This window comes from Monodelphis domestica, chromosome 7 (genome assembly GCF_027887165.1).
Source record: "Monodelphis domestica isolate mMonDom1 chromosome 7, mMonDom1.pri, whole genome shotgun sequence".
Classification (NCBI taxonomy): Eukaryota; Metazoa; Chordata; class Mammalia; order Didelphimorphia; family Didelphidae; genus Monodelphis; species Monodelphis domestica.
In genome coordinates, this window is record NC_077233.1 from 11,786,521 (window position 1) to 11,811,405 (window position 24,885).

At 45.1% G+C, this 24,885-nt stretch overlaps 1 protein-coding gene across 10 annotated transcripts in view; it reads right to left on the bottom strand.

Moving 5' to 3' along the window:
- Positions 1-24,885, bottom strand: part of ERC2 (ELKS/RAB6-interacting/CAST family member 2) — a 1,021,362-nt gene that overhangs the window by 860,250 nt on the left and 136,227 nt on the right. For 6 of the 10 annotated variants that reach the window (XM_056804182.1, XM_056804189.1, XM_056804184.1 and 3 more), the window contains exons 3-4: positions 17,163-17,186; positions 15,714-16,130 (exon numbers count right to left, since the gene is read on the bottom strand). In XM_056804182.1, the coding sequence (XP_056660160.1) occupies positions 15,714-16,130; positions 17,163-17,186 (441 nt within the window). The remainder of the gene's footprint in view (positions 1-15,713; positions 16,131-17,162; positions 17,187-24,885) is intronic. The other 4 variants (XM_056804190.1, XM_056804183.1, XM_001365730.4 and 1 more) reach the window with 1 other exon arrangement.

Here is a 24,885-nt window from a genome sequence, read left to right on the forward strand (position 1 = left end):
AGAGGAGAAAGCTCATTAAGGCCCAGGATTTGCAGTAGCAATGAAAGAAATAAAAAGAATATTGGCCAATTCCCATTTATTACAGTGTGGAAATTCTCTTTAAACTCCTGCCTGTCAGACTTTTATGACTTTCAAGATACTAATTAAAGTTCAAAGCTAAAGAATATTCTCGAGGATCATTTGGAATTTTATGCTTCTGACTCAGCCTAACTCAGGATCCTGCCCAGGGGAAGGTTTCCACATTATTTCGAGACTTTCACATCTTCACAAAACATAAAACTAGGTGATAGCGACAACAGAAGGGGGCCATTGTGGTCTCAGCCCAGATGGAAAGGCCCACATGGTCTAGTAGCCGGCCATGTACCCACGCTGATTTCATGCTGCTCTCCTCGTACTCTAGCTTTTCCCAGTCACACTAGCCTGCTGGCTATTCCCCCACACACAGCATTCCATCATCCCCATCTCAATGGCTTCATAGAGGCAGCCCCCCCCCCCCCGTACGGAGGACCCCCATCTCTAGACTAAATGCTTTTCCCATCTTCACCATTTGGAATCCCAGACTGCTTAGACACAGGTCAGCTGCCATCTCCTAATCTCCCGAAGAGTTAGTATCACCCCTATACCCCCCCACCCTGTACGTGTGTCTGTCTGTCTCTTTGTGTCTGCCTTTCTCTCAACATTTCTTTGTCTGTCTCTGTCTCTCAGTGTTTCTATTTTCCTCTGCTTGTCTCTGTTTTTCTCTCAGTGTCTGTCTTTCTGTCTGTCTCTGCTTTTATCTCTTTCTCTGTCTCTGTCTCTCTGTGTGTCTCTTCTCAAGAGAAGACTGTCCCCAAGAGATGCCAAATGGAGAAGGCCATTGTGGCTCAGTGGACCTGGGGACTCCAGAATGTGCTAAAGATGCTAGAGGCCAGCCTCTTGGCCGGACAGAAGGAGGGTGACCACAAGGCGCTGGAAACGCAGGAAGAGGATGCTTGGCCTTACAACCCTGGAGCCCATTCAGCAGGGCCCCCTGGTTCTAGGATATCTAGGACGTCCTCTGATCTTCTTTGATTCATGTCACGAGTCTAGCAAAAGTGGACCTGAACCACTGGAGGCAGGAGAGAGAGGGGGAAGAAGTAGCAGGAGTCACCTGGAGATGGGCCATAGAGACGTTCCCTGGGGGGGAAGGCGGGAAGGTAGCTCCATCTCTGCTCCCTGCTGCCCTGATTGATCTACCCTGAAACCTGTTGCTTGTGAGAGGAAAATCAAACCGCTGAATGCCCCTCAGGGAGAGAGGAAACTGGCTGGACTCTGTTGTTCCTAGAGAAGAGACGCCCCGAGCGAGAGGCAGTCAAGAACGTTCATTATGGAGCCGTCTCTGAGCTCGGAAGTCAGAGCTTTGGGTGCCGAGCAAAGGGTTGCCTCTAGATTTCATCTGCCTTTTAATTGGCTGATTGGAGCTCTTTACTCAACACTCTTTTCTCAGGCCAAGACCCTAAGCCTGGGAGGGTCCGACAGGAGCAAATTACCGCCAGAACCAGGTGCTACGATCATGGCGTTCACTCACGGTGGGCAGCAACATTATGGTCTGGGCGATAAGCATACGTTTCAGACTGGTGTCCTACCTCCTTTGGCTGGGCTGGGAGCCGTGGAATATGGCTGCCTACAAAGAAGGGAACCGAGCATCCCTGAAGGGCAGCAGGCTGCTGCAGCATTTGAGCACTAGACCCCGGTAGGCTGCGACATAGTCTAAGCAAGGAATTTTAAAAAGGAAAGGAGGAATAAAAACAATTGTCAAAAAAAAAATGCCCAAGGCCAACAAGGAGGTTCCATGGATAGAAAGTCAGGCCTGGAGATGGGAGGTTCTGGGTTCAAATCTGGCCTCAGACACTTCCTAGCCATGTGACCCTGGGCAAGTCACTTCACCCCCATTGTCTAGCCCTTACTGCTCTTCTGCCTTGGAACCAATACACAATATTGATTCTAAAATTGAAGGTGAGGGTTTAAAAAAGGAAAAAAGAGATGCTCCCTTGATCGTACTAACACTGAATTTTCCCATTCTCTTGACTATTGTAGAAGAACATTTTATAACTGTTTGTTGGAAGGAGCTTCTGGGTTCTTATTTCTTACTTGCTTCAAGATGCAACTTAAATGCTGACTCCCAGGGAGTCTCCTGGCTCCCTAAAATGATTTCTACAGGCCCCTCTCTCTATGCCATGTTCCCCTCTAGTAGAACAAATGCTCCTAGAAAGTAGATACTGGGTTTGTTTCTTACTAACTATCAGTTCCAAAAAAGAAGACTAATTAAGGATTAGGCAATGGGAATTAAGTGACTTGTCCAGGGACACACATCTAGGAAGAATCTAAGGTCAGATCTGAACCCAGGTCCTCTACTGGGCCAACTAGGTTGAACCACAGGGTTCTGGTTTGACTTTGTATCTGGAGAGCCTAGAACAGGACCTGGCCATAATACATGCTTAGTAAAAATATTCCTGGATGATCACACAAAGAAGATATGAGCCCATGCTTATTCATTTCAATTCATCAACAATCACTCATTAAGAGCCTGCTATGTGCCTGTCACATACCAAGCTTGGGGGTTGGAAAGGCAAAAATAAATAAAATAAAATTCATTTCTCCCCTGTCTTGGTTTCCATAGGTAGATTCAAAAGTAACAGGAAAAGATTCTGGATGCGTGTAGAGAGAGAAACGTGGACCAGAATCTGACCCAAGATGTCTCCTGTTCATCTTGGTTAAGGAGAGTGCACTGGCTCGGGAGCCAAGGACTTGGCTTCACATCATAATTTTGATGCTCTGGGTGACCTCTGGCAAGTCCCTTCACCTTCCTGGGACTCAGTTTCCTCCTCTTTAAAATGTAACGATTAGATGGCTTCTAAAGTCCCTTGCACCTCAGTTTTTAGGCTTTAGATTCTATGATTTCCTAGACTCTTTTTTAGGTCCATGTCTCCCTCTGAACTCTGACCTAGAAGAAAATTCACCAATAAGAGACGACATAAACAAAACTGGTCCGGGTAGGTATGATGGGACAGAATCCAAGGCGAAAAGTGAACATTAGGGGTGGGGAAGCCAGAGAGCCAGCAGAAGAAAGTGACAAACAGATGTAGAAAAGAATAAGATGCATTTTTTAAAAAGCCATAATGGGCACCAGATGAAAGATCTCTAGAACCGAAGAAGAAAGGAGAATTTTAAAGGAAACCAAGGAAGAGACTGAGAAAGAGGAACACAAGGCAGGTTCTGGGTGGGAGGGGGGAGCCTTTCCCGATGGTTGAGTGGCCATTTTCTCCCCACTGAATGCTTCAATGCAAGATCCCCCAAATGTTTCTGTCTGATGAGCTCACCAAACTTCCATCCCCAGGGGCCACCCCGCTGATGTCTAGGGAACCCTGGGACAGTCACCAGTGATTACTGCCCTGGAGCAAACCACAGGCAGGCAGGGGAGGGACTCAAAGGAAATATGCCCAGCACCCTCTGGAAAGAAGGAAACACAAGCCAGCCAGCCACATCGTTAAGTCTTCCGAACAATCTGGACTTCCTAAGCTAAGCAAATACATCCACATTTTCTGGACCTACTAAATACCGGTGATCTCTTTGCTTACCGGGAACATGAAAACATCTATTGTGGCTTGAAACTGGCACATTTTTAAAGGGTCTCACATTCCCAAAGGCAATTGGCAAGGGACCAGTCATTGTGAGGGGCGCCATCTTGCAAAAGAACTGGGTCCAGAGTGCTTTCCATGCTATAAAAATTGTGGCCCCCAAAGTCCATGGCAAAGAGACCAGGAGGCATCAAGAGGGCACAGCGACACAAGACCTGTTCCCAGTAACGTCTGGAGTGGCTGCCAAAACGCCAGTACGGTCCAGCCTGGTCCAAAAATCTGCCCTTAAAATGTGCACATTTCTGTTTATCTTTGTGAAGAAAACAGTCTTCTTAATGAGGACCCCTTTGGTTGGAGGGTGTATTTCTTGTCAGCATATTAAAAATCCTAGATGGGGGGAACCAGAGGGGATGCTATGGCGTCTTGGCTTCACTCTTTAAAATAGAAGGTGCTCTCTGAGCAACTGATTAGATGAATATTTTAAGTCTGGCCAAGAGAAATAAAGGATCGAGAGGCACTAATGAGCCTAATAAAAAGGTATGGTCTAGAGTGGCCGTTAATCTCTCTAACGAAGTGGGGGGGGGGAGAGGGGAGTGAAAAAAATATTTGGTGTTGATAAAGCATTTCCTTAGCCTGACTACCAGCTCCATGGCAAGACATTCCCAGTAAACACGGACCGTCTGCAAAGCATCTGTTCAATTTTCTGGAGGAGGAAAAACTTTGTATCATTACTAACTTTTTGGGCTGGCAGCTCGGATCTTCCCATCAGACCTTGTTATGTGATGGAGCAGAATTCAAAGACGGAGGCAAAGTGGGGATCCGGGTAGCAGAGCATTTGAGGCTTCAGAAAATGTGGCAGAAGAGAGGGAAAAGGAGACTGCTAATCAAAACTTCAAGTCTTTGAGTCAAGAGAGCAGAGAAATGGAACCCCTCATCAAACGGGTCAAGAAACTGGGGTGAAAGCCGTGTCAGACGCCAAATATGATTTCAGCATCTTTTAGTGGAATATGCATAAATGATCGCTGGAATTTTAATATTTGCCTTTACTAGCGATTTAGGGGGACTTTGCCGAAGGCAAGGTTTGGTTTTTTTTTTTAACTGCAATAATAAAAAAATACTTAATAGTACTTAGAGTAAAGCATGTGTGGTCACTGTGTTTTAAAGGGGGAAAAGAAAAGGTAATACCTAACATCTGGGCTAGATTTCCACGTGATAAAATCACTAAAGTTCTCCTGAAGCGACAGGGAGCAAAAACTGTTTATTTGAAAACCAGGAAGGGAACCTTGATGGTATTGGGATGGGGATGGATGGGGCAGAAACCCATAGATTATAGGAGAACCAGCAACAAAGGGCATCAAGTCCAGTAGTCAAAAATGTCGTCTTTTCAGATTCATAACTATGACTTTCATGCCTAAAAAATACTGGGAACCAGGATCTTTGATTTTCACAAGGGCCAACGTACATACCACTAGATGTCTCAGACTACCCACACACCCTCCTCATTTGCCTTTGATTTTTGATTTTCAGGATCTGAATTTTTTTCCCTTATTTCTCTCTTCCAGGCTGTTTTCACACATTTGCTGAATCTGTCTGTCACCTACAGACCAATACTGCTTCCTTTTTCACATTGAATACCTCTCCTACCCCTTCCCAAAGCCTCAAATAGCTCTGTCCCCTTTGGGGTTTTTTAGGGAGAAAAGCTCCCCCCTGGTTGTCTTCCTATCTGTCTGGCTGCTCTTTCTCAATCTCCTTTGCTGGGTCTTCACTCCCTAAATGTGAACGTAGCCTAGAGGTCTGTCCTGGGAGCCTTTGTCTTCTAGCTCTACACTATATTGCTCGGTGATTTCAATCGCTCCCCTGGATTCAATGATCATTTCCATGCAGATGACGCTCCGATTCCTTTATCCAGCAAACCTCTCTCCTGAATGCAATCTCACATGACTAATTGGATATTTTCAAACCAGATATGCTGGAGGATGTTTTTTCATTTTAGAAAAGTAATTTATTTGGATAAAGAAATATTTCAGAGGATCCAGCTGCTAATACCCCAGAGAGAGCTCCATCCATCCGCTCTAACCTTTACAGAGAGCAGTCAGGCCAAATATCACTCTCCATCAGAAGCCTGAGCATGGGCCTCTGGGAGTAAATGCTTAGAAACAACAGGAACCTTCAGCTGGTAAAAGCCAACGATCAAGGTGCTCTTTCTGGGCTTAAACATAACGCTTCTCCTGGGTGACTTAAAATTCTGATTTTTGTTTATTATTAAGTTAGAGAGAGACAAGCGAGGTCCTAAGACTGAGACAGGAACTGCTTTTCCCAGGGGGGGTCCTCTTGATGTTTCCCCATTTATGATACTTCCTTTTCCTATTCCAAACTTAACATGCCCCAAAAGAAACTTCAAATCTATCCCACATCCCACAATCTCTCCCTTCTTCCAAACCTCTCTTTTTTGAAAGAAAAAAATATATATATACATACATATATATATATATATAAAGCACACACACACGGTAGTTTAGTTTATATCTAAATATTAAGGAGCAGGGTTAACCAAAGGACGTTTGTGACCCTGAGCAAATGGCTTCATCTCAGACCTTTAATTTCCTCATCTGAAATGGGGATAATAATAGTACCTCCCTCCCAGGGTTGGGGAGAGGACTGAATGGTGGCATTGCTAAGCTCTTTGCACATCATAAAGCAATGTAAGTTGTTATGGCTTCATGCTTCTCTGATGGGATTCACACAGAAATAGTCCCAAGTCATGTGTCTATACCAGTGATGGCGAACCTTTTAGAGATGTCATGCCAGACCCCAGACCACAAGCATGCAAAAACTTCCAGACTGCATCCTCATGACCTCCAAACTCTGTGGAATGAAAGTTCTCAAAATATGGAACACTAGTGGGAGAAATTCACACCTCATGGGAACAGGGAGGAAGCCACACTGTCCTCGTCATCCTGCCTGTTCCTAGAGTTGTCCCAGGAAACAGGTTTATCTCCCTCTATTTTCATTCGATAATAAAAATATATTATTTGTTCTATCATTGATTGCAAAATTAAACATTAAAATGTTTTTCATACATTTTCTGATTTTTGTTGATTTTTGTTATGTTTTGTTTTCTGAGGCTGGTTCTCCCAGCTTACATCCAGGCTTGAAGTGAGACAGCCACTCCTGAGACCGATGCCACCATGAAATCCATTAAGGAGCTTTGACCTGCTCATGTGCTTCATCATCCCTTCCTGGCCACCTGGTGATCTGACTTCCAGGGGTCTGACATATTGGTGTCTGTTTTAGATACTTATTGGTTTTAACCCTCCTGAAACCCCAAACTGCCAGGCTCAAGCATTCTACCAGCCTCAAGTCTTAACAGCAGCAGGGATGACAAGTGGGTTCCACCACACTCGGTTGTTCATAAATCTTTACAGTTCTGTCTCCTATTTGGGCATCACAGTGGGCAATTTCATCTCTCCTGAGGCTTTGGTTCCCATCCAGATGGGACCAGGTGTTCCCTCGTCTCAACCAACCAGCTTCCCTGGCTTCCTTCCTATCTCAACTAAAGACCCATCTCTACAGAAGTCATTCCTGGTCTCTTGTAATGCTGGTGCCCTCTGTCTGAGTTCATCCTCAATTTACCCTGTATGCAGCTTGTGTGGACATAGTTGTTCCTCTCCGAGTTAGACCGGAAGCTCCTCAAGGGCAAAGAAGGTCTTTAACATTTCTGTGTATCTCTAGGGCAACATTGGCAAATGCTTGGGGAGCTGCTCCATCCCCCTCTTCATAGCACCTGAGGACATTTTGCTCTGTTCAGCCACCCAAGGAAAGCACCAAGCACGTCTTCCCTCAGCTCTCTCTGGTAATGCCGGGGCTCACGGGATGTCATGAATTTGCCCTCTGGGCACCAGAACTCAAAAAAGGTTCACCAAGGCTGCCCTCGTGTTTAGCATCCTACAGACTATTGGAATAATAGTTTCTGCCCTCAATAAGCTTATTGTTCTAATGGAGAAAATAATTAAAGAAGATATAGAAAAGGGGAACGTCCTACAGACTATTGGAATAACAGTTTCTGCCCTCAATGAGCTTATTTTCTAAAGGAGAAAATAATTAAAGAAGACCTAGAAAGGGGGAATGTCCTACAGACTACTGGAACATGAGGAGAAAAGAGCCGCTATTAGAGATGAATGCAAGTTGCTGTTATCATTGTTAGTACTGTTCATCCCAGCCCTGATCAGTAGGTAATGTAAATGTTGTCTGTTTTACAGATGAGAAAGCTCAGAGTAATGCACATAGCCACACAACTAGAAACAGAGTTTTCCTCTGAATCCACTTCTTCTGACTGTCCAGCTCCACTCTCCTGTGTTCATCAAACTGACCTGAGTTCAAATCCAGCCTCAGACACTGGCTAGCTAGCTGTATGGCCCTAGGCGAGTTATTTGACCTCTGTTTCCCTCAGTTTCTTTGTCTCTAAAGTGGGGATGATTATAATAGCACCTACCTCTCAGGGTTGTTGTGAGGAGCAAATGAGAGAATAATTGGGAAGCACTTAGTTAGCACAGTGCCTAGCACATAGTAAGAGTGTATAAATGCTCGTTATCATTTTTTAACGAAGACAAAACCACTAAGACTTTTCCTATATTGTCCTGGCTGGGGCCCTCCTTCGCTGCTAAGGGCTCTCCAAGAACGGGTCTCTGTTTCCCATTCCATGGTGGCACGTGTGGCACTCCTCCAAGAAGAGCTTCTCCTGTCCCTCCCCAGATAAATGGCGCCACTTTGGAGCCCATCACTTCCAATGAAATGTCACTTGTCAAGCCAACAAGAGGAATCACCTTACAGAAGCATGGCAGAGAGCTCGCTCGGACAGCTCCCTTTCTGCCTAAACTTTAGCAGTTCCGACATTCCTGTGACTTACTTCTGCCACCCACGATTCTGTTTCCTCAACTTTCCAGAAATCTGAATTCGTTCTATAGATGGAGGAAAGACAATTCTTCTTCCTCCTCAGGCTGGTGCCCAGGTTTTTCCCTAGAAATCAGACGTACAGTGTCAAACCAGCCCTGGGACCCTTCTAGGTTCTCCAACTGGTTGCTTTTAAAAGCCAGATGCAGGCTGAGGCCCCAAGGCTGGGAGAGAATGAGGTGAAGGAATGGAATAGGGCAGGATCATTCCAATGAAAAGATCCCCCTCCCTCCTCCCCAGAAGGTGGAGGCTCTGCTGAGCTTCTCCTGTAGGGAGCTGGGGAGGCACTAGGTCCAGGGGAAAGAGCCACTGCATCATAGAACCCTTCCAGTTCTTGACATAACAGTAACAACAAAATAATAATATCTAGCATTTATAGAGCACATTAAGCTTTAAAAAATGAGTTACATGTGTTGTTATCTCATTGGATTCTCACAACATCCCTAAGGAAGTAGATGTTCTTATTATCCCCATTTTACTGTTAAGGAAACTGAGGCATGGGTAAGTTAACCCAAGTAGCCTTCGATCACACAGTTAACATAGCATTTTGCAAACTTAAGAGAGATTAGAACTCGGTCAGATCTTTCCTAACTCCAAGTCTCTGTGTGCTGCACCACCTACAGGCAGACCTTCATGACCCTGCATCTCCTGAATCCCTTCTCTACCCTCCGGCAGTTCTTGGGCCCCCCAACGCCTGTTCCTACCTTCAAAGAGTTTGCCTCTAACTGGAAGGGAGGGGGGAAGAGGACTGAATGGATACAGGGGAAAAGATGCAATTGGTAGGCTAATTTCTCAGGGAGAGCATGAGGCCGGGGAGTTAAAGTAGCCCAAATCACCCAGTGTAAGTGGCTCAGGGGGGCCTGGAAGCCAGTCCTCTGAGCTCTGTCCCTTGGAGCTCGACTGTATCCTTAGAGCAATCTGGTGAAATGAGTCCTAGAACGATTATTCAGCCCGCAGCTTAGCATCTGGGAGGTGCTTCATAAAGGCGAGCTGATGGGAGGTGGGAGGAAGGAGGAGTGGAGGGGGCCAGGGTCCTCGCCCAGCCTCGGACCTGCTCCCTGGCCTCCCTGCCCACTGGCTCCTCTGGACACGCTGCCATTGGATGGGGCGCCTTCTGAGGCCTGACAGCTCTCTGGTGCCAGGATCACATCCCAAGGTTCCCTGAATGGGAGCAGAGATGCTCATGGGCTAATGAGAACGAGCTTCTTTATAGCCAGAATCCCAGGGAACGCGCTGATCCCACATCCACCCCCTCCTGTCTCACGCCTGGGTCCCAGGAGAGGCCGCAGTTCCTGGAAGTCTCCCTCATGGCCCACCCACCCAAGGAGGGCGAAATCAAAGTCTCATGTCACCACCTAACCATCTAGGATGGAAGTCGCCGGCTGGAACCACAAGAGGGATCCTGGCTTCTTCCAGGAAGAAAAAGAAGAGGCTGGGGAGCTGGGGGCCCAGAGGAGGAGGAGGAGGAGGAGGAGGAAGGGCCTCGTGCCAAGAAAGAGACACCCTCTGTTTGCCTCCGTTTGCTCACCTGTAAATGGGGATAATGGCTGTAAGGAATCATCACTGGAGTAAGCGCTTTAAGGATGTGAGTCATTATTTGAAGCCAGACACAGAGGCTGCCTAGGGGCCCCTCAGAACAAAGGCTGAAGGGGGGATTCTTGGAGGGGAGAGCCAAGCCCCCCTTCCCCACCCCCCCACCCTCACCCCCACCCCCCCCACCCCACCCCGGCTCCTGGGCTTTGGGCTTGCTAACTCCTAGAAAGGCGAGCCTGTGGCCAAGCCTCACATCTCTTTCAAGTGGTGACTCTCTGAGACTTCCTCAAACTCTCTAACTAGCTAAGTGTCATGGTGAAGCGAGTTCAAATCCTGCCTCAGACACTTACAAATGGTGTCATTCTGAGAAATTCAACCTCCAGCTTCACCTTAATAGCTCCACTTAGAGCTCCACTCTAGGATGCTGGGCAAGTCTCTTCATCTTGTCTGCCTCAGTTTCCTCATCAGTAAGATGAGCTAGAGAAAGAAATGGCAAACCACTCCAGAATCTTTGCCAAGAGATCTGTCAAGTGAGAAGAGTAACAGCACCTAACTTAGAGGGATATTGTGGGGCTCAAATGAGATAATATCTGGATAGCATTTTGCAAACTTAGAGCTCTATATAAATTATTACTATTTTTATGAAGGGATCACCCCAAGACTCTAAGATAGAAAAAAGAACTCCTTTGTTTGTGAAAATAGAAATTCCTCCGAGATAAAATACAAATTCCCTCCCAGTCTGGCCCCAGACTCTCTTTATAAGATCCACAGCTCTCTCACTCCAAACTCTGCCACTTGCTGTTCCCTGTGTGTGCCATTCAATCTCCCACCTCTGAGCCTCGTCAAGGGCCTTGGAAGATACTCTCTTCTCACTGCCACCTCCCCCAATCCCTAATGTGTATGGATCCCTTCAGCTGCCGAGACTCCTAGCACCTACAGCAAACCTAACCATTACTCTGTATTTGCATCTCAGTTCTCAGGGTTTCTGTTCTTTCTCCTCCTTGCCCTCCATCTCTCTTCCAATAATTGAAGGCAGGTTCAGTACCTGGGACAGCGCTGGAACTAGAGTGGTGCTTAATAAATGTGGGTGAACTGAATGAAAGCCAGCAGCACATAATAGTATCCAAATCCTCTCATTCAAAAGGGAAAGTGAGCCAAGTGAGTTTGAACTAGGTTTGAATACTGGGCTCAATTTATGGACAGATCTGGCCTTGCATCGATCCCTTCAGTCACCCCAACAAGCCTCAGTTTACTCATGAAAAGCTTGTTTTCTTTGTTTTGTTTTTTATTAAAAAAGCTTTATTGTTGTTCAGTCTTTTTAGTCATGTACAACTCTTTGTGAAAACCCCATTTGGGGTTTTCTTTGCAGATCCTGGAGAGGTTTGCCATTTCCTTCTCCAGCTCATCTTACAGAAGAGGAAACTGAGGCAAATGGTGAAATGGCTTGCCAGGGTCCTAGAGCTAGTAGGTGAAGCTAGACAATCTCTAAAGTGCCCTCCCCACTAAGTCTATGATGCTACAGCATCCCACCCCTACAAAGGGGAGGACAATCATTTCAGGAAAATAGGTAGAATGTCATGTCCGATGTTATTGGCTTAGAGGGTAAAACCAAAAGCCCTTGAGTTTCAGGCAGCCTTTCCTAACTTTGCATAGTCATCCAGTGAAAATCAGAAATCTGCTTCAAGTATTCATTTACCCTGTTAATTGAAAAGGATAGAATTTAGGTACCTCATTTATTCAAACTATTCTATTCTTACAATTAAAACCCAAAGTAGAGGCTAAATCCTCCTATTAAAGAGGAAATAAAACTGAAATTGGCTCTTCTGTCTCTACCGATGGGGATGCCAAGATCAGTACCTCATGAACTGCACCTACAAGAATCTCTGGTTAATGGGATGAGCCCTTCTTCAGTTATGGACAACCCAAGCCATTTCTACATGCTGTTGTTCAGTCATTCAGTTACATCTGACTCTGTGACACCCTGTGGACCACATCGTACCATATCCTTCCAGGCCTGGGGGTTTTCTTGATAAACACATTGGAGTTGTTTGCCATTTCCCTCTCCATTGAATCATCTTTTGTCCCAAACTCTCTATGGCCTGTCCATCTTGGGTAACCCTGCACAGCAGAGCTCATGCTTTCATTGAGCTACATAAGCCCTGCTGTCATGACAAAGACAGTGATCCAGGAGAGGCATTTATAAATAATCATGTACAAAAATCATTTGACTCAAACACTATTTTCTGGAAAGAGCAGCCCAATTCAGATGCTGCAGGTAAACAGAGGCCATTTCACAAATCAGTGTGTATAGTAAATGCTACAATGAGTCACTGATGAAAGCCAAGAATTTGCAATAAAAAAATTATTGCAATAAAAAATAGCATTAAAAAACTGAATTGAATTGAAGGCTGGTCTTGAAGTCAGTTAGATTCCCTGTTTCTGACACCTCCTGATGGTTGACCATGGACAAGTCACTGCCCCACGAAACTCTACCGCAACTATAAATTATAGATCATTTGCCAATGTGTAGCACTGGAGATCTTCCATCCTGGAGTTTCCCAATGTCAATGAAATCATAAACTCAGATTTTAAAAAACAAAATATAGCATGAAGAGGAATTATGAATGCTTAAATTCCCTGAGGCTGTTGTTTCCAAAGTCCTTAGCCAACCCTTCTCCCTGGAGAAAATGGTGGTAGGTCAGTGTAAACTCATCATCTCTTTCCTCATCTCTTGGGAGGGATCCCTCTGGATTCCCAAGCTGAGAGTCAATGCAAGTGTCTGGTATCTCCTACAGTTATCCCTTGTGGATTTAAACTCAGTACAGATGCTATCTAACCAGAGCTACCTCAGCTTCCTGGGTGAGCATCCTTAGGTGGCAGGGACCCAAAGGCAGAATGCCGGATGTCCAAGGGCAGCTAAGTGCCAAGAGGCCCAGGGCCACATCTAAATACTTCCTGGTGATACCCAACAATGCTCGTCTGCTCTGTGTATGTTTCTCCATAGACAAGCTGAGATCTGTGTCAGCAGAAGAACCTTCTCTTCACGACTCCAAAAGTATCCAAGTATTCCTTGAAAAGTCCCCTACACTCTGGATGCACTCGCTATTGGCTCCGCCCTTACATACAACTCCTACTTATGGCCTAAATATTCAGGGCTGAGCAATCCCTGAAAACATAGATTCAGCCATTTTGTGTTCATGAAGAGAGGAACCACAGCTTTAGAACGAGGAGACCACGGATGCCATCGAATCCAAATGCCTTATTTTACAGATGAGGACACTGAGGCTCATAGAGGTAGAAGTGACGTGCCCAAGATCAGTCAGGTGACAGGGGGTAGAACTGGACTGTGAAGTCTAGTCCTTTGACTCTTATCATAGATTTAAAGATGGAAGAGACCTTAAGCCTTAATGGTATTCGATGCTCTCATTTTACAGGGGAGGAAACTAAGGGTCACAGAGGGAATCTAGACTGCGGGCAGGACCAAGTCACCTGTTCCTACCTCATATCTGTAAGCAATCAACCAATCAATCAAGAAATACATACTGTGTACCAGGCAAGGGAGGATAAATATGAAGAATGGAATAATCCCTACTGCCAATGGCAGGAAGAATAATGATAATCCTCAAATGGTGGGAAGAAGACCAAGTTAACCAATGTATACCTATGCGTGTACAAAGTATTTCCATACCAAGTCATTTGAGAAGGTGGGAGCTAACAGGTGGGGGATTAGGGGAATGGCTCTATACAAAGATGGTGCCTGAATTGTGGTTTAATCAATCCACTAATTTATTTTATTACAGTTCTCTTTATTATCTTTACGCTGCCTAGCTGCTGCTCTGTAGAGAACTTTAAAAGCTAAAGAAAGGAGTTTCTGCTTGATTCTAACAGTAACAGGAAGCCACTGGAGATGGCCAAGCAGTCGAGTCGCATGTCACATTTGCACTGAAAATAACTTACTTTGGCCACAGTGTAGAGGATGGACTTGGGTGGGGAGAGATTTGAGGCAGTGTGTGAAGGAAATTATGATGGGAACCTTAATCAGGAGGATAGAAGCTAAGCTCTGGTGCTCCCCTGGGGTCAGTGGAAAAGCCAGCAGTTAAGGTAGGGGACAAGGAAGTAGGGCAAGTGTCCCTGGTCAGCTCCATCGAAGGAGAAAGGGTGACAGTTGGCTCATGAAGCATGACATAGGAGAGTCAGTGGGTGGAGATAAAATTAGATAAACTGAGGCAAGAACTGTGCAAAATTCATATCTTTACCCTGGAAGTACAATTCCCAGCACCCCAATCTCCCCCTGTCGTTACACGCTGAGATAGGTGGGATATAAATTCTGTGTAGTTCCCCTTCTCTTCCTGGGGTTGCAGCTGTGGATGTGGGGTTTTTAATCAGGTTAAAAAAAGCTAGTCACTTGGTTTTATTTTGCTAGATAGTTACCCTTTTGTTCCTTTACTTCTAGTGATTATTAATACTTTATAAAATATAATACACGGAATGTTGGACATTCATTTAAACCCTGCAACTGTTAGGGTTCTCTCTGCTTCCACATTTGGACTTCCACACATTGCTTCTGGGGAAGAGCCAGCTAAATGGAGACACCAATTTAGGGTAAACTTTCTTTAAGATCAATCCACCTCCAGCTTCTCACTCTCTCATCTCTCACCTCCTCCTTTCTAACAATAAACCATTAAACATCTCCGGCCAGACTCCCAATTTTTATATTAACAGCAGGGAGACGCATCAGGAGGCTACTGAAATCTTCTAGATAAGAGCCGATGAGAACAGAGGTAGGAGTAGGTGAGAGGAGAGGCGGGATCCAATACGCAAAATGTGATGGAACTGGAAACAGCTAGAAGGACAACTGCTTTGATTTGTGGGTGGGGGAAGTGGGGGAGTCCAAGATACTGCCAAGATTACAAGTCTGAGAAACTGAAAGGATGGGTGGAGGCACTTGAAAGAGGAGAATGTTTGGTAGGAAAAACAATGTTAGACCTGACTAAGGAAAGCTGGAGGGAGGTAAATAGCATGCCAGGAGGCATTAACCTGGGAGAGGCAACTGGGGAATGCTCTGTCTTGTAAATGTAATTGTGAATGAATGAATGAATGAATGAATGAATGAATGAATGAATGAATGAATGAATGAATGAAAAAATTGAATGTAAATATTCCCAAATAGATAACGTTCAAAAAAAAGAGCCACAACATTTCATTTGTCAGTCAGCCTGAGGCCATGCATCGTATAGATTTCCCTCCCAGCTAATTCAGCTATAAAACTATTCTCACCCATTGTTGCCCAATTACCTGCTCACCGCCCCCCCCCCTTCCCTAAGACTGGATGAAGAGTTGAAGCATGTCAGTTATTAGAACCACAGGGAGCAGATACTGAAAGGAACACCAACTGCAGGAGCTCCACTGCAAACAACATTGTCATAACGTGCTTCCCAGTCTTGGGTTCTTAATAAGTTCACAGTGAATATGCAAGGAGAAAAAAAAATCTTGCTCAACAAATATTCTCAACCTAAACCCACAAGAAAGTGCAGAGGGTAGGAAACAGATGTTTTAAAGGAAAAAAGCCACCACTACTTTCCAATGGAAAAATAACGCAGCTGATGCCCTTAGACGCAACAGTACTGCCCTTACCTCTCTCAGATGGATGTTTTCCTTCTCCTTCTGGTCTAAGATCACTTCTAAATGGTTCACCTGAGATTCCGCCTCAGCCATTCTCCGAGTCCTCTCGTTGTCGTCTTCCATGCCTTTCGAAGGCAAACCTTTGCTTTGTAACATCTCTAGGAGCTTCTTGATGGACTCGTCCCGGGCGTTGAGGGTCTGTTTCTGGGTTTCGATCCTCAGCTCCATCTCTTCTAAGGTCTTCCTCAGGAGGAAGAGCTCTTTGGCCTGACGATCGTGCTCGGCTTGGAGCCTGCGGAAATTCTCCTCGGTCAGCTCGATGGTGAAGTGCTCGGCCCCGCGGTTGCCGCTCTCCTGCTGGAGGAGATGATTGAGGTCTCGCTGGGTTCGGAGCTCATCTTGAAGAGCCTGGATTGTCAACTGCAAGTGCTACAAAGGAGGAAGAAGAAGCGAGAGAAGAGGAGGGAGAATCAGTACAGATCCAAAAGGCCTTCCCATTCTGACCCAATGTGAACATGTCATGTTAGTCATGAGATCCAGAGGACCCAGGATGGACTCTTACCGAATGGTCTTAGTTGTATTAAATAGGAAATGGCAAGGTGGAAACTTAGTGGACACTTGTCAGATGTCAGGAAAATAGAATGCACACAAACACACACACAACGCTAAGTTAGTGTTGGTTACGAGTGAAATAAACCAAAAAGAAGTTGTACGTTAGGTGGTAGAAAGGATTCAAAGTGAAGGATCCACACAAAGGTTTTCTGTACACCCACAAAGCTCAGACTCAGTATTGCTTGTTTTCTAAGTCATTTCTTAAAGATATAGAGCAGAGGTCCTTCCTCTGGGGTCTGGGAATCTGGTGGGGCAGGGGGAGGGTGTCTGCATCTATTATATACAGTAAATGGATGTAGTGGTCATACTGTATCTATCGACTATATATCCAGTATAGAGCTAATAGATACTGTCTGTCAATATAGTCGGCTTCCTTTAGAACCTCGTGGACTTTACTTGAATACATTTAAAAGCCAGATTCTGACAAGGGGTCTCTAGGCTTTGTCCAGGACCCAAAAAATTACCCCTTGTTCCCAAAATGGGCCCCAAATTCAGTGTCTCTGCGTCTCACTGAGTAATGGTTGTAGACTCGGCTAATCCTGTTAGAGTTGGGTCAACGTGCTCTCAGAATGGCTGGAGGGAGCCCCCGGAGCTGACCAAAATCACAGCTCCCGTCCTCTGATCTGTTCTTTTCAGAGAGAAATGGTCTCACATCAATGGAGAAACGTCATTCCTAAGGGATGGACACAAAGAGGACTTCCTTTTCCCCAAGGAAAAAGCTGCAAGCAGGCTTAGTAAACAAGATTACTGCATCTGTAAGCTAAAGGAAAACGGATGCACACACAAACACACCCAACAGATGAGAGGCTATGCTTAGCAAAACAAATGACTTGCAAAGAGTGGACAAACCTTGGTTCTCCTGGCATCCAAAAACTGAACGGCATGGTCGATGAAAAAAAAAAAAGAAGCAAAAAATCAACACAAAGATACAATGCAAGCAAATTATGCTTAACAGAATCGAACTTAACTCAACATAAAGTACCTTCAGAGGAAAAAAACCAGTTCCTTATGAGGGCAGAGACCCACAAGCATTGCAACATCTACAGCATTGAGGCAGCTGGAGAAGCTGGAAATCCAAAAAGACAAGCCAAGTGGAAGCTTTACCCCCTTTGGGGCCCGTAGCTCGTATTTCACTTAAACTGTTAACTGGAAGGTCACATCATATTCAGGGGAAAGGAAGGCAGCACTCATAGAAATGCACCATTTTAAATGGAGGGCATCTCGGAGGGGATGGCTGGAAAAGACCTCTTGCTGAAGGTGGAGCTGGAGCTGACTCTTAAAAGAAGCCGAGGAAGCCACAAGACAGAAGGGAGGACAGAGAGCATCACAGGGATGAGGCACAGGGAGGCATAGCACTGGGAGATGGAGAAAGAAAAGGCACAGGGAGAAAGAGCAAGAAAGCTGATGTTACTGGATCCCAGAGTACCTGCCCCAACAATCCTACGGGCTTCCTAGACCTCGGGGAATTACAGAACTTTGTAGATTATCACATGGGCATGAATCCCAGATCCCCACGGAGACTGCGAGTTTTTCTAGGGACTTTGGACTCCTCTCTATCACCTCTCTAGTCATTCCATCAAAGAATCTATCTGTTGTAAGAAGTTGATTGAAAATAAATATGTTGGATTAAGAATATTTGTTCTGAGGGGGGAAGAAATTTGCACCTTGCCATTTGCATCAATTCATGGGAATTAAATGGGCCTTATGGGCAAGATAACTAAGAAGGGCCCAAAATTCAGTTCAATGAGCACCTCCTATGTGCCAGGCACTATACTAGGGTCTGGGGAGACAGAGACAAAGACAAAACTGTCCCTGCCCCCAAGGGCCTTATGTTCTACTCAAATAAAAACATCAGAATTACTGGCAAGCTCATTCCTAGGAGTGGCTTAGCATTGAAGACATTTTTGAAACTGCCTTCAGGGCCTGGGGCACGGTCTTTTAATCCCCTCATTGGCTGGAAATTGTTCATTCGATTTGGGGGCAAGGTGAAAAGTGCTTCAGCACCAAAACTGATGAGGAAGATGAGAGACAAACTAGAAGAGTCTACATTAGATCAGAAGGAAAGTGGGATAAATGTGGCTACTTTCTTTCTGTGTCCCCCCAAAGCTAGATCCAAAGGTAATTCCATGGAAAAGACAATTCCAGAAGAAAGTAAACTCCTCAAGGACAAGGGGTCTTTGTAAACCCAAGGCCAGAAAAGAAACCTGTGTTGTACTGAATTGAAGTATTCCCACAAATGTCTTAAACAACGACAGCCATGCTGGAGTAAATACAATCACCCAAGGGGACTACTTTGCCAGAGACCCAACCTGCTTAGATCTAGAAGTTCTTGTCTCATTCTCGACTCACAGTGTCTACAACTCTAAGAGACTGCTAAGAACTAATTCCCCCTGTTGCAACTGTCCTCTCCTTGACTGAGGTAAAATCGGATCTCGCTCCCAAAGAGCACATTCACTCTCATGTATTCCTTTGTCCACTCTAATTGGGATAGCCTCCAATTACTGAATAATGTTTGCTTCAATTTCTTAAGGCTAATCATGTGACCACAAAAATGTGGGTTTCAAGACTTTGAATTGTCAAAAACTGTAAAGATAATTTTTAGTGTCTTGATTTAAATCAAAAATAAGTGGTCGCCATGGGAAAATTCCCAAAATATGAAAATACCCGTCAGCTGGGTTTTATGGAGATTTTAATTAATACAAATGAAGGAATTAAGGGAAGAGAGAGAGACAGAGTAAGAGGAAATAGTAGGAAAAAGCCTAGACCAGCCTAGGCCTAAGCCTTAAGAGAGACTAGTCAGTCTTTAATCACTCACCATTGTCCCAAACAAGCTCTAGTTCAGAGAGAACCTCCAATTCAGCTTCCAAACTCAACTAAATTCAGAAGCCCAGCTACTCCAACTAGTCAGAGCTCCAACTAGCCCCTAAGTTGAGAGAGCCAGCTCCTTTTAAAGAGAAATTTCTCTTATGTCACCTCCCCTAAATTTTCACATCTACCAATCACAGTAGAAGTTTTCCACAGGACTGACCATTCTTAATTCACATCTTCTTTTGTTATCACCTTCTCTGAGTAGACTAAAACTTCACACCTCTAGCTAAGCTTGCCCTTTGTAAGTTGCTTGACCTTTTAGTGATTAATTTAACCTTTATAGGTACTTAGCATCCTTTTGTATTAGATCTAAAAATAGACCTAGCTTAAGGGCTTTTGACTCACTATAAGTATGAATTAAGTACTTTTTCATTGTTCAGTAAGGAGTTTTACAACTTTATCTTCCCCTAACATATGCCTAAGTATGGATGGAGTAAGATTAAAATTCCCAATACATACCTGATCAAGTACCTCCATTGTTTAAATGGGGAATAGCCTTAACCAAATGTTCTAAGGTAGAGTCTGAGCAGTTTTAAGATTCACAATCACTGCTGGTTGTGCATCCAGTATTTAGTGAGAGGGAGAGGGGCTAGCAAGAGTAACTAGCTACAGGTTGTCTTCTCTTTGAAAGCATCCAAGCACAGTGCCTCTTACTTTAAAAGAGAGAACAATAGGCAGCTAGGTGCCACAGTGGATAGTGTGCTGGGCCTGGAGGCAGGAAGATTCATCTTCTTGTGTTCAAATCTGGCCTCAGGGACTTACTAGTTGTGCACCCCCGGGGCAAATCACTTTGTCCTTTTGCCTCAGTTTCCTAATCTGTCAAATGAAGAGGAAATGGTAAATTTGCTAAGAAAACTCCAAATGGGGTCACAAAGAGTTGGACATGACTGAACAAAAACAACAGAGAGAGTGGAGCATACAATTGACTATAGATATTTGATATCCAGTAGATAGTTATAAAGTTTAGCCTGATACCCCTCTTAGAGAAAGAGAGTGAAGGAGAGCTAGTCCAAGCACATCCTGTCTCCTGCTTGCATCACCCTGGTAGGCTCCTGCTGGTACATGTACAACTCTCCTCCCACCCTCATCACAAAGTCAGAAAGCATAGTCTCCCTTGGACATAGGGTAAGCCAGATTCCAAATGTGATCCATCTACTGATGCTTCACATATACCAGTCATGCTTTCTAATAGGCAACTACCAGCTATAGTTAAAGCAGTAAGCAGATAAAGACAGACATATAGATATATGGAGATATATGTATGTTATTTGCATTTTGCATACACCTCTATATTCCCCCATGTTCTTCCTGCTAGAATTTAAGTTTCTTAAGGGCAGAAGCTGCTTTCTGTCTTTGTTCTCTCCATGCACAGCACAATGCCTGGCCCACAGGAGGTACTTAATAAATGCTACATTGATGTGAGCCTTTGAAGACAGAGCTCACACCAATAAGATTCCAAATATCCAAGGAGCTGGACCTTTCGTGTAGCCTCCAGCCCCTAGTGATCTGCACAGCCTCTGGTGATGCCAGTTTGGCAAGTATCATGGTTTAATCTTCCATTAATCCCATAACAACTGAGAAACTCAAAGACAAGAGAGATAGGCTGGCATGCTGTAAAAAAACACTGCATTGGGTACAGAGATGTGAGTTCCAATCTCCCTTCTGCTACTCATGAGCTATATGAACATAGACAAGTCGCTGCCATTTTAGAGATTAGTAGAGTGAAACTGAAGAGGATCAAAGGCATTTGATATGTCCAAGGGGAGAGCCTAGACCAGATGATTGTTTGAGGTCCTCCATTCCATTAGATATTATAATACTGTATATCACATCACAGTGTTTCATATGCAGAATTGGACAGCTTAAATCAGCAACACAAATAATTAATTTGTTCTTATTTAAAGCTATAAACCAATTTAAGGCCTCTAAGTTGGGGTGGGAGGGAGGGGTGGTCAGTATGACATATATTCCAGGAATGGGTGTGTGAAGACCTCCTTCTAGATGACAAAAGTCCTCTGGGTGGGAAATATCAGAGACCTAAGAAGCTTCCACCCCAAGACCTAGGGTTGGAAGGGGAAAAGTAACTCCAGACTATCGGGGGTCAAAAAACCCAAGGGGAGAAAGAGAAGAACCCAAAAGACACAGAGGAGAGCAGGGCATGGGCACAAACACAGACAAAAGGAAATCAGAAAAAGAGAATGCCAGAGAACTCAGAATAAGAGAAAAATTTTAAAAGACTGCTCAGAGGGAGAACAAGATAGAAGTCCCCAAAAGAGAACAAAAAAGAATCCAGAGGGAGAGAACACATCCAGCTGGAAAGGGGAGCCTGAAGGAGAGAGAGCACAGTAAGAGGGAAGTAGCCAGAGACACAGAAACAAGGGAGACAATTGAAATGGCTAAATGAGAAACCAAGAGGGAGTGAAAGTCAATGCAGAGAAAAGAGGGAGGAAAGAAAGAAAATCCATGGGAGAGAGACAGACAAAGAGACCCATTGAGGAAGAGAGACAAAGAGAGGGAATGCCACACCAAGAATGGTGACCAGAGACAGTCCAGCAAGGTGAAATGGGACCAGCACAGATAAAGCCTTGGGGAGCCTAGTGAACCCTAAGGAGATGCTCAGAAGCTCGGGATCAGTGGAGTTGAGATGGCAACTGCTGGAGGCATCTGTTTTCAGGTCCCACTGACCAAAGGGATGGGGGAGAGCCATCTGTGGCTTTTTCTTTGTTTTCTTCTTCTAGGGTAGTGCTGGCATAAAGCTGTCATCAATACACTGTAGCCAGAAGACTTCTTAGAAGGGGAAAACCATTCTCTATTAACTCAAGAATCATAAAGTTTCATTTTTAACAAATCAACAAAAATTTTGCAAGGCTCTGGGCCAGGCTCTGTAGGGAACAGAGAGAAGCAATCAGGCCAGTCTGTCCTCCCAGAGCTTAGGTGGGAAGACAACAACCACTTGAAAGCTTAATAAAGGATCTAAATGAGTAACAAAAAAGAAAGAAGATGCAGGGCCTAATTAATCACAGACGTAGATATTCTGACTAGGACTCACTTATTAAGAGTTTAGAGTAGAGGTGGGGAGGAGCCCCTAGGTGACTCAGTGGATAGAGAGCCAGGCCTAGAGATGAGAGGTCCTGGGTTCAAATCTGAACTCAGACACTTTCAAGCTGTGTGTCACTGAACAAGTCATTTAACCCTTATTACCTAATTCTGACCACTATTCTGCCTTGGAATCAATATTTAGTACTTATTCTAAAACAGGAGATAAGAGTTATTTTTTATATTTAGTACTTATTCTAAAACAGAAGATACGAGTTATTTTTTATATATTTAGTACTTATTCTAAAACAAGAGATAAGAGTTATTTTTTTTTAAGCAATGGGTTTTGGGGAAGCCAGGTGGCTCAGTGGATTGAGAGCCAGGCCTAGAGATGGGCGGTCCTGGGTTCAAATCTGATCTCAGATACTTCCTGGCTGTGTGACCCTGGACAAGTCACTTCACCCCCATTGCCTACCACTTACAGTTCTTCTTCCTTGGAACCAATACACAGTATTGATTTTAAGATGGAATATAAGGGTTTAAATATAAAAAAAAAAGTCAGGGGAATTAGAGGAAAATGAATGCTAAGAGCTTCAAGTTTTCCTTCAGGCCTTTTTAGCACTTAGAGCCACTCTGGGCTGACAAGCAAGCCAGGTTCCAGAGTGCCTAGGCCACACCACGCATCTCGGCCCCCTCTACCCAATTGCAGCACCCACCCTCGTACGCTGGCCCTCATCTCTTCCAGGCATGGGCAGCTTTGGTTCGGCACTACCTCCGTCTCTCCTGGACCAGCCAGACCCCCTCCCCTCTCCGCTGCTCCTCTGCCTCTCGGAAAAAAGGATGTGAAGTCACTGTCTGCCCAGATGTTTCCAATTGCCTCCCTGTTTGTCCAAGCACATGACTCAGCAGGATTCAGCAGCCCCATCTTAGCGCAGGCCAGGCAGCTTCCAAAGTCAACCAACCTCTGCTCTATCCCAAACAAGTGGAGAAGGGAAAAGCCACCCTTGCTGCTTCTTTGTGGGGCGAAACAGAAGGCGGGTAAGCAGAAGTCAAAGAAAGCTCCAAAGCCGGCAAAATCCTCTTCTCCTGGCCTTCCCGCTCCACAGAGGAGTCCTCATCCATTGCCATGGAACCTGGCCTTCAGCCCCCCAGCACCGGCCTTACCTGGACCAAAACTCCCCTTGAGGCAGCCTCCCCCAAGCCTAATCCCATTTCTTCCCCCATTTGGCTTTCAGACAGTCGACTGAGAAAAGTCTCTGAATATTAGTCTACGTGGACGTGGATAAAATGGTTCCCGCCTTCCACACAAGCATTCAAGATATAATAGCTTTCAGACTCAGGACCCTCTTTATTTCGCCCCATAAAAATGCAGCAAATGCATACAAGAATCACAGGAACCCATAAACCAGGAGTACAATTCTCCTTTTCCACCGAGTCCTCTTTCCCCTCCCAATGTCTCTCTTCCACGTGCTCAGTGTCCTACACAGTCCACGGGACGTGGCGCAGCCCACTGTTGTTTAGAATCTCCTTGGAAGGGAAATGAAATTAGGGAGGCTAAAGAATCAGCCTCTCCAGGGAGCAAGGTGGCTCTGCAGAGAGCCAGGTCTAGAAACAGGAGGTCTTGGGGTTCAAATCTGGCCTGTGACCCTGGGCAAGTCACTTACTTCCCATTGACTGGTCTTTATTGCTCTTCTGACTTGGAAATGATATGCAATATTGATTGTAAGACAGAAGGTAAAAGTTTTATTTAAAAAAGGAATCAACCTTCTATGAGTCCAGTGAATCCTTTCATCAACCTAGGAGCCCACCGTCCTCCAGCCGTAGGGAGTGGCGCCTCCCTAAGAGCTCAGACTCACCCAGGACGAACGAGTAAGCTTGGAGCTGCCAGACAGTCAGCTCTCTTCCAGCAGACTGGCACGGTCCAAACATCATGGAAGGCAAAGGTCAGGGATTCTTCCATCCCCCAGGCATGCCCAAGGTCTCTGCTCTAATTCCAATTCTGCATGATTCCCCTGAAGGTGTGTTTCTTAAACTTCCCTCCTTCTCTACACAATTCCTCTCCCCAAAACACCTCTCTTCACTCACCTGCAAAGTCACAAACTCAATAAAGGACTCCCATTTGAACTGGGCATCCTCAACGACCGAGCAGTTATCAAGAACATCCGAGTCTACATGGATGCTGGCTAAGAACATACCAGGTGACCCATCAGAAGGACGGAGATCTTTTTTTGCCCTCTTCTATTTTTTTAAAACCTTTATTTTTGGTCTTAGACTCACTCCTAAGTAACCATTCCAAGGCAGAAAAGCAATAAGAGTGGGGCAATGAGGGTTAGGTGACTTGCCCAGGGTCACACAGTTAGGAAGTGTTTGAGGCCAGATTTGAACCCAGGTCTGAGCTAGGTAGAGCTCCTGCTCCACTTCTCACTGTCATTTTATTGAGAGCCATGGCACATCTTGCCATGCTAACCCCCTTGAATAATCTGGTGCCCCAGCTGGATCAGTACTGATGATCCATCTAGGACATTCCCATTACAGGATACTCCTGTCTCCCACCCTACTGCTACCCCAAAATGTCCTCTTCCAGCAGAGTCCAACCAACGACACCCATGAAGATCCCAAAGGTGTCTCTTAAGCACCCCAAACTTTAAAACTTCTTTTAGAAACTGCC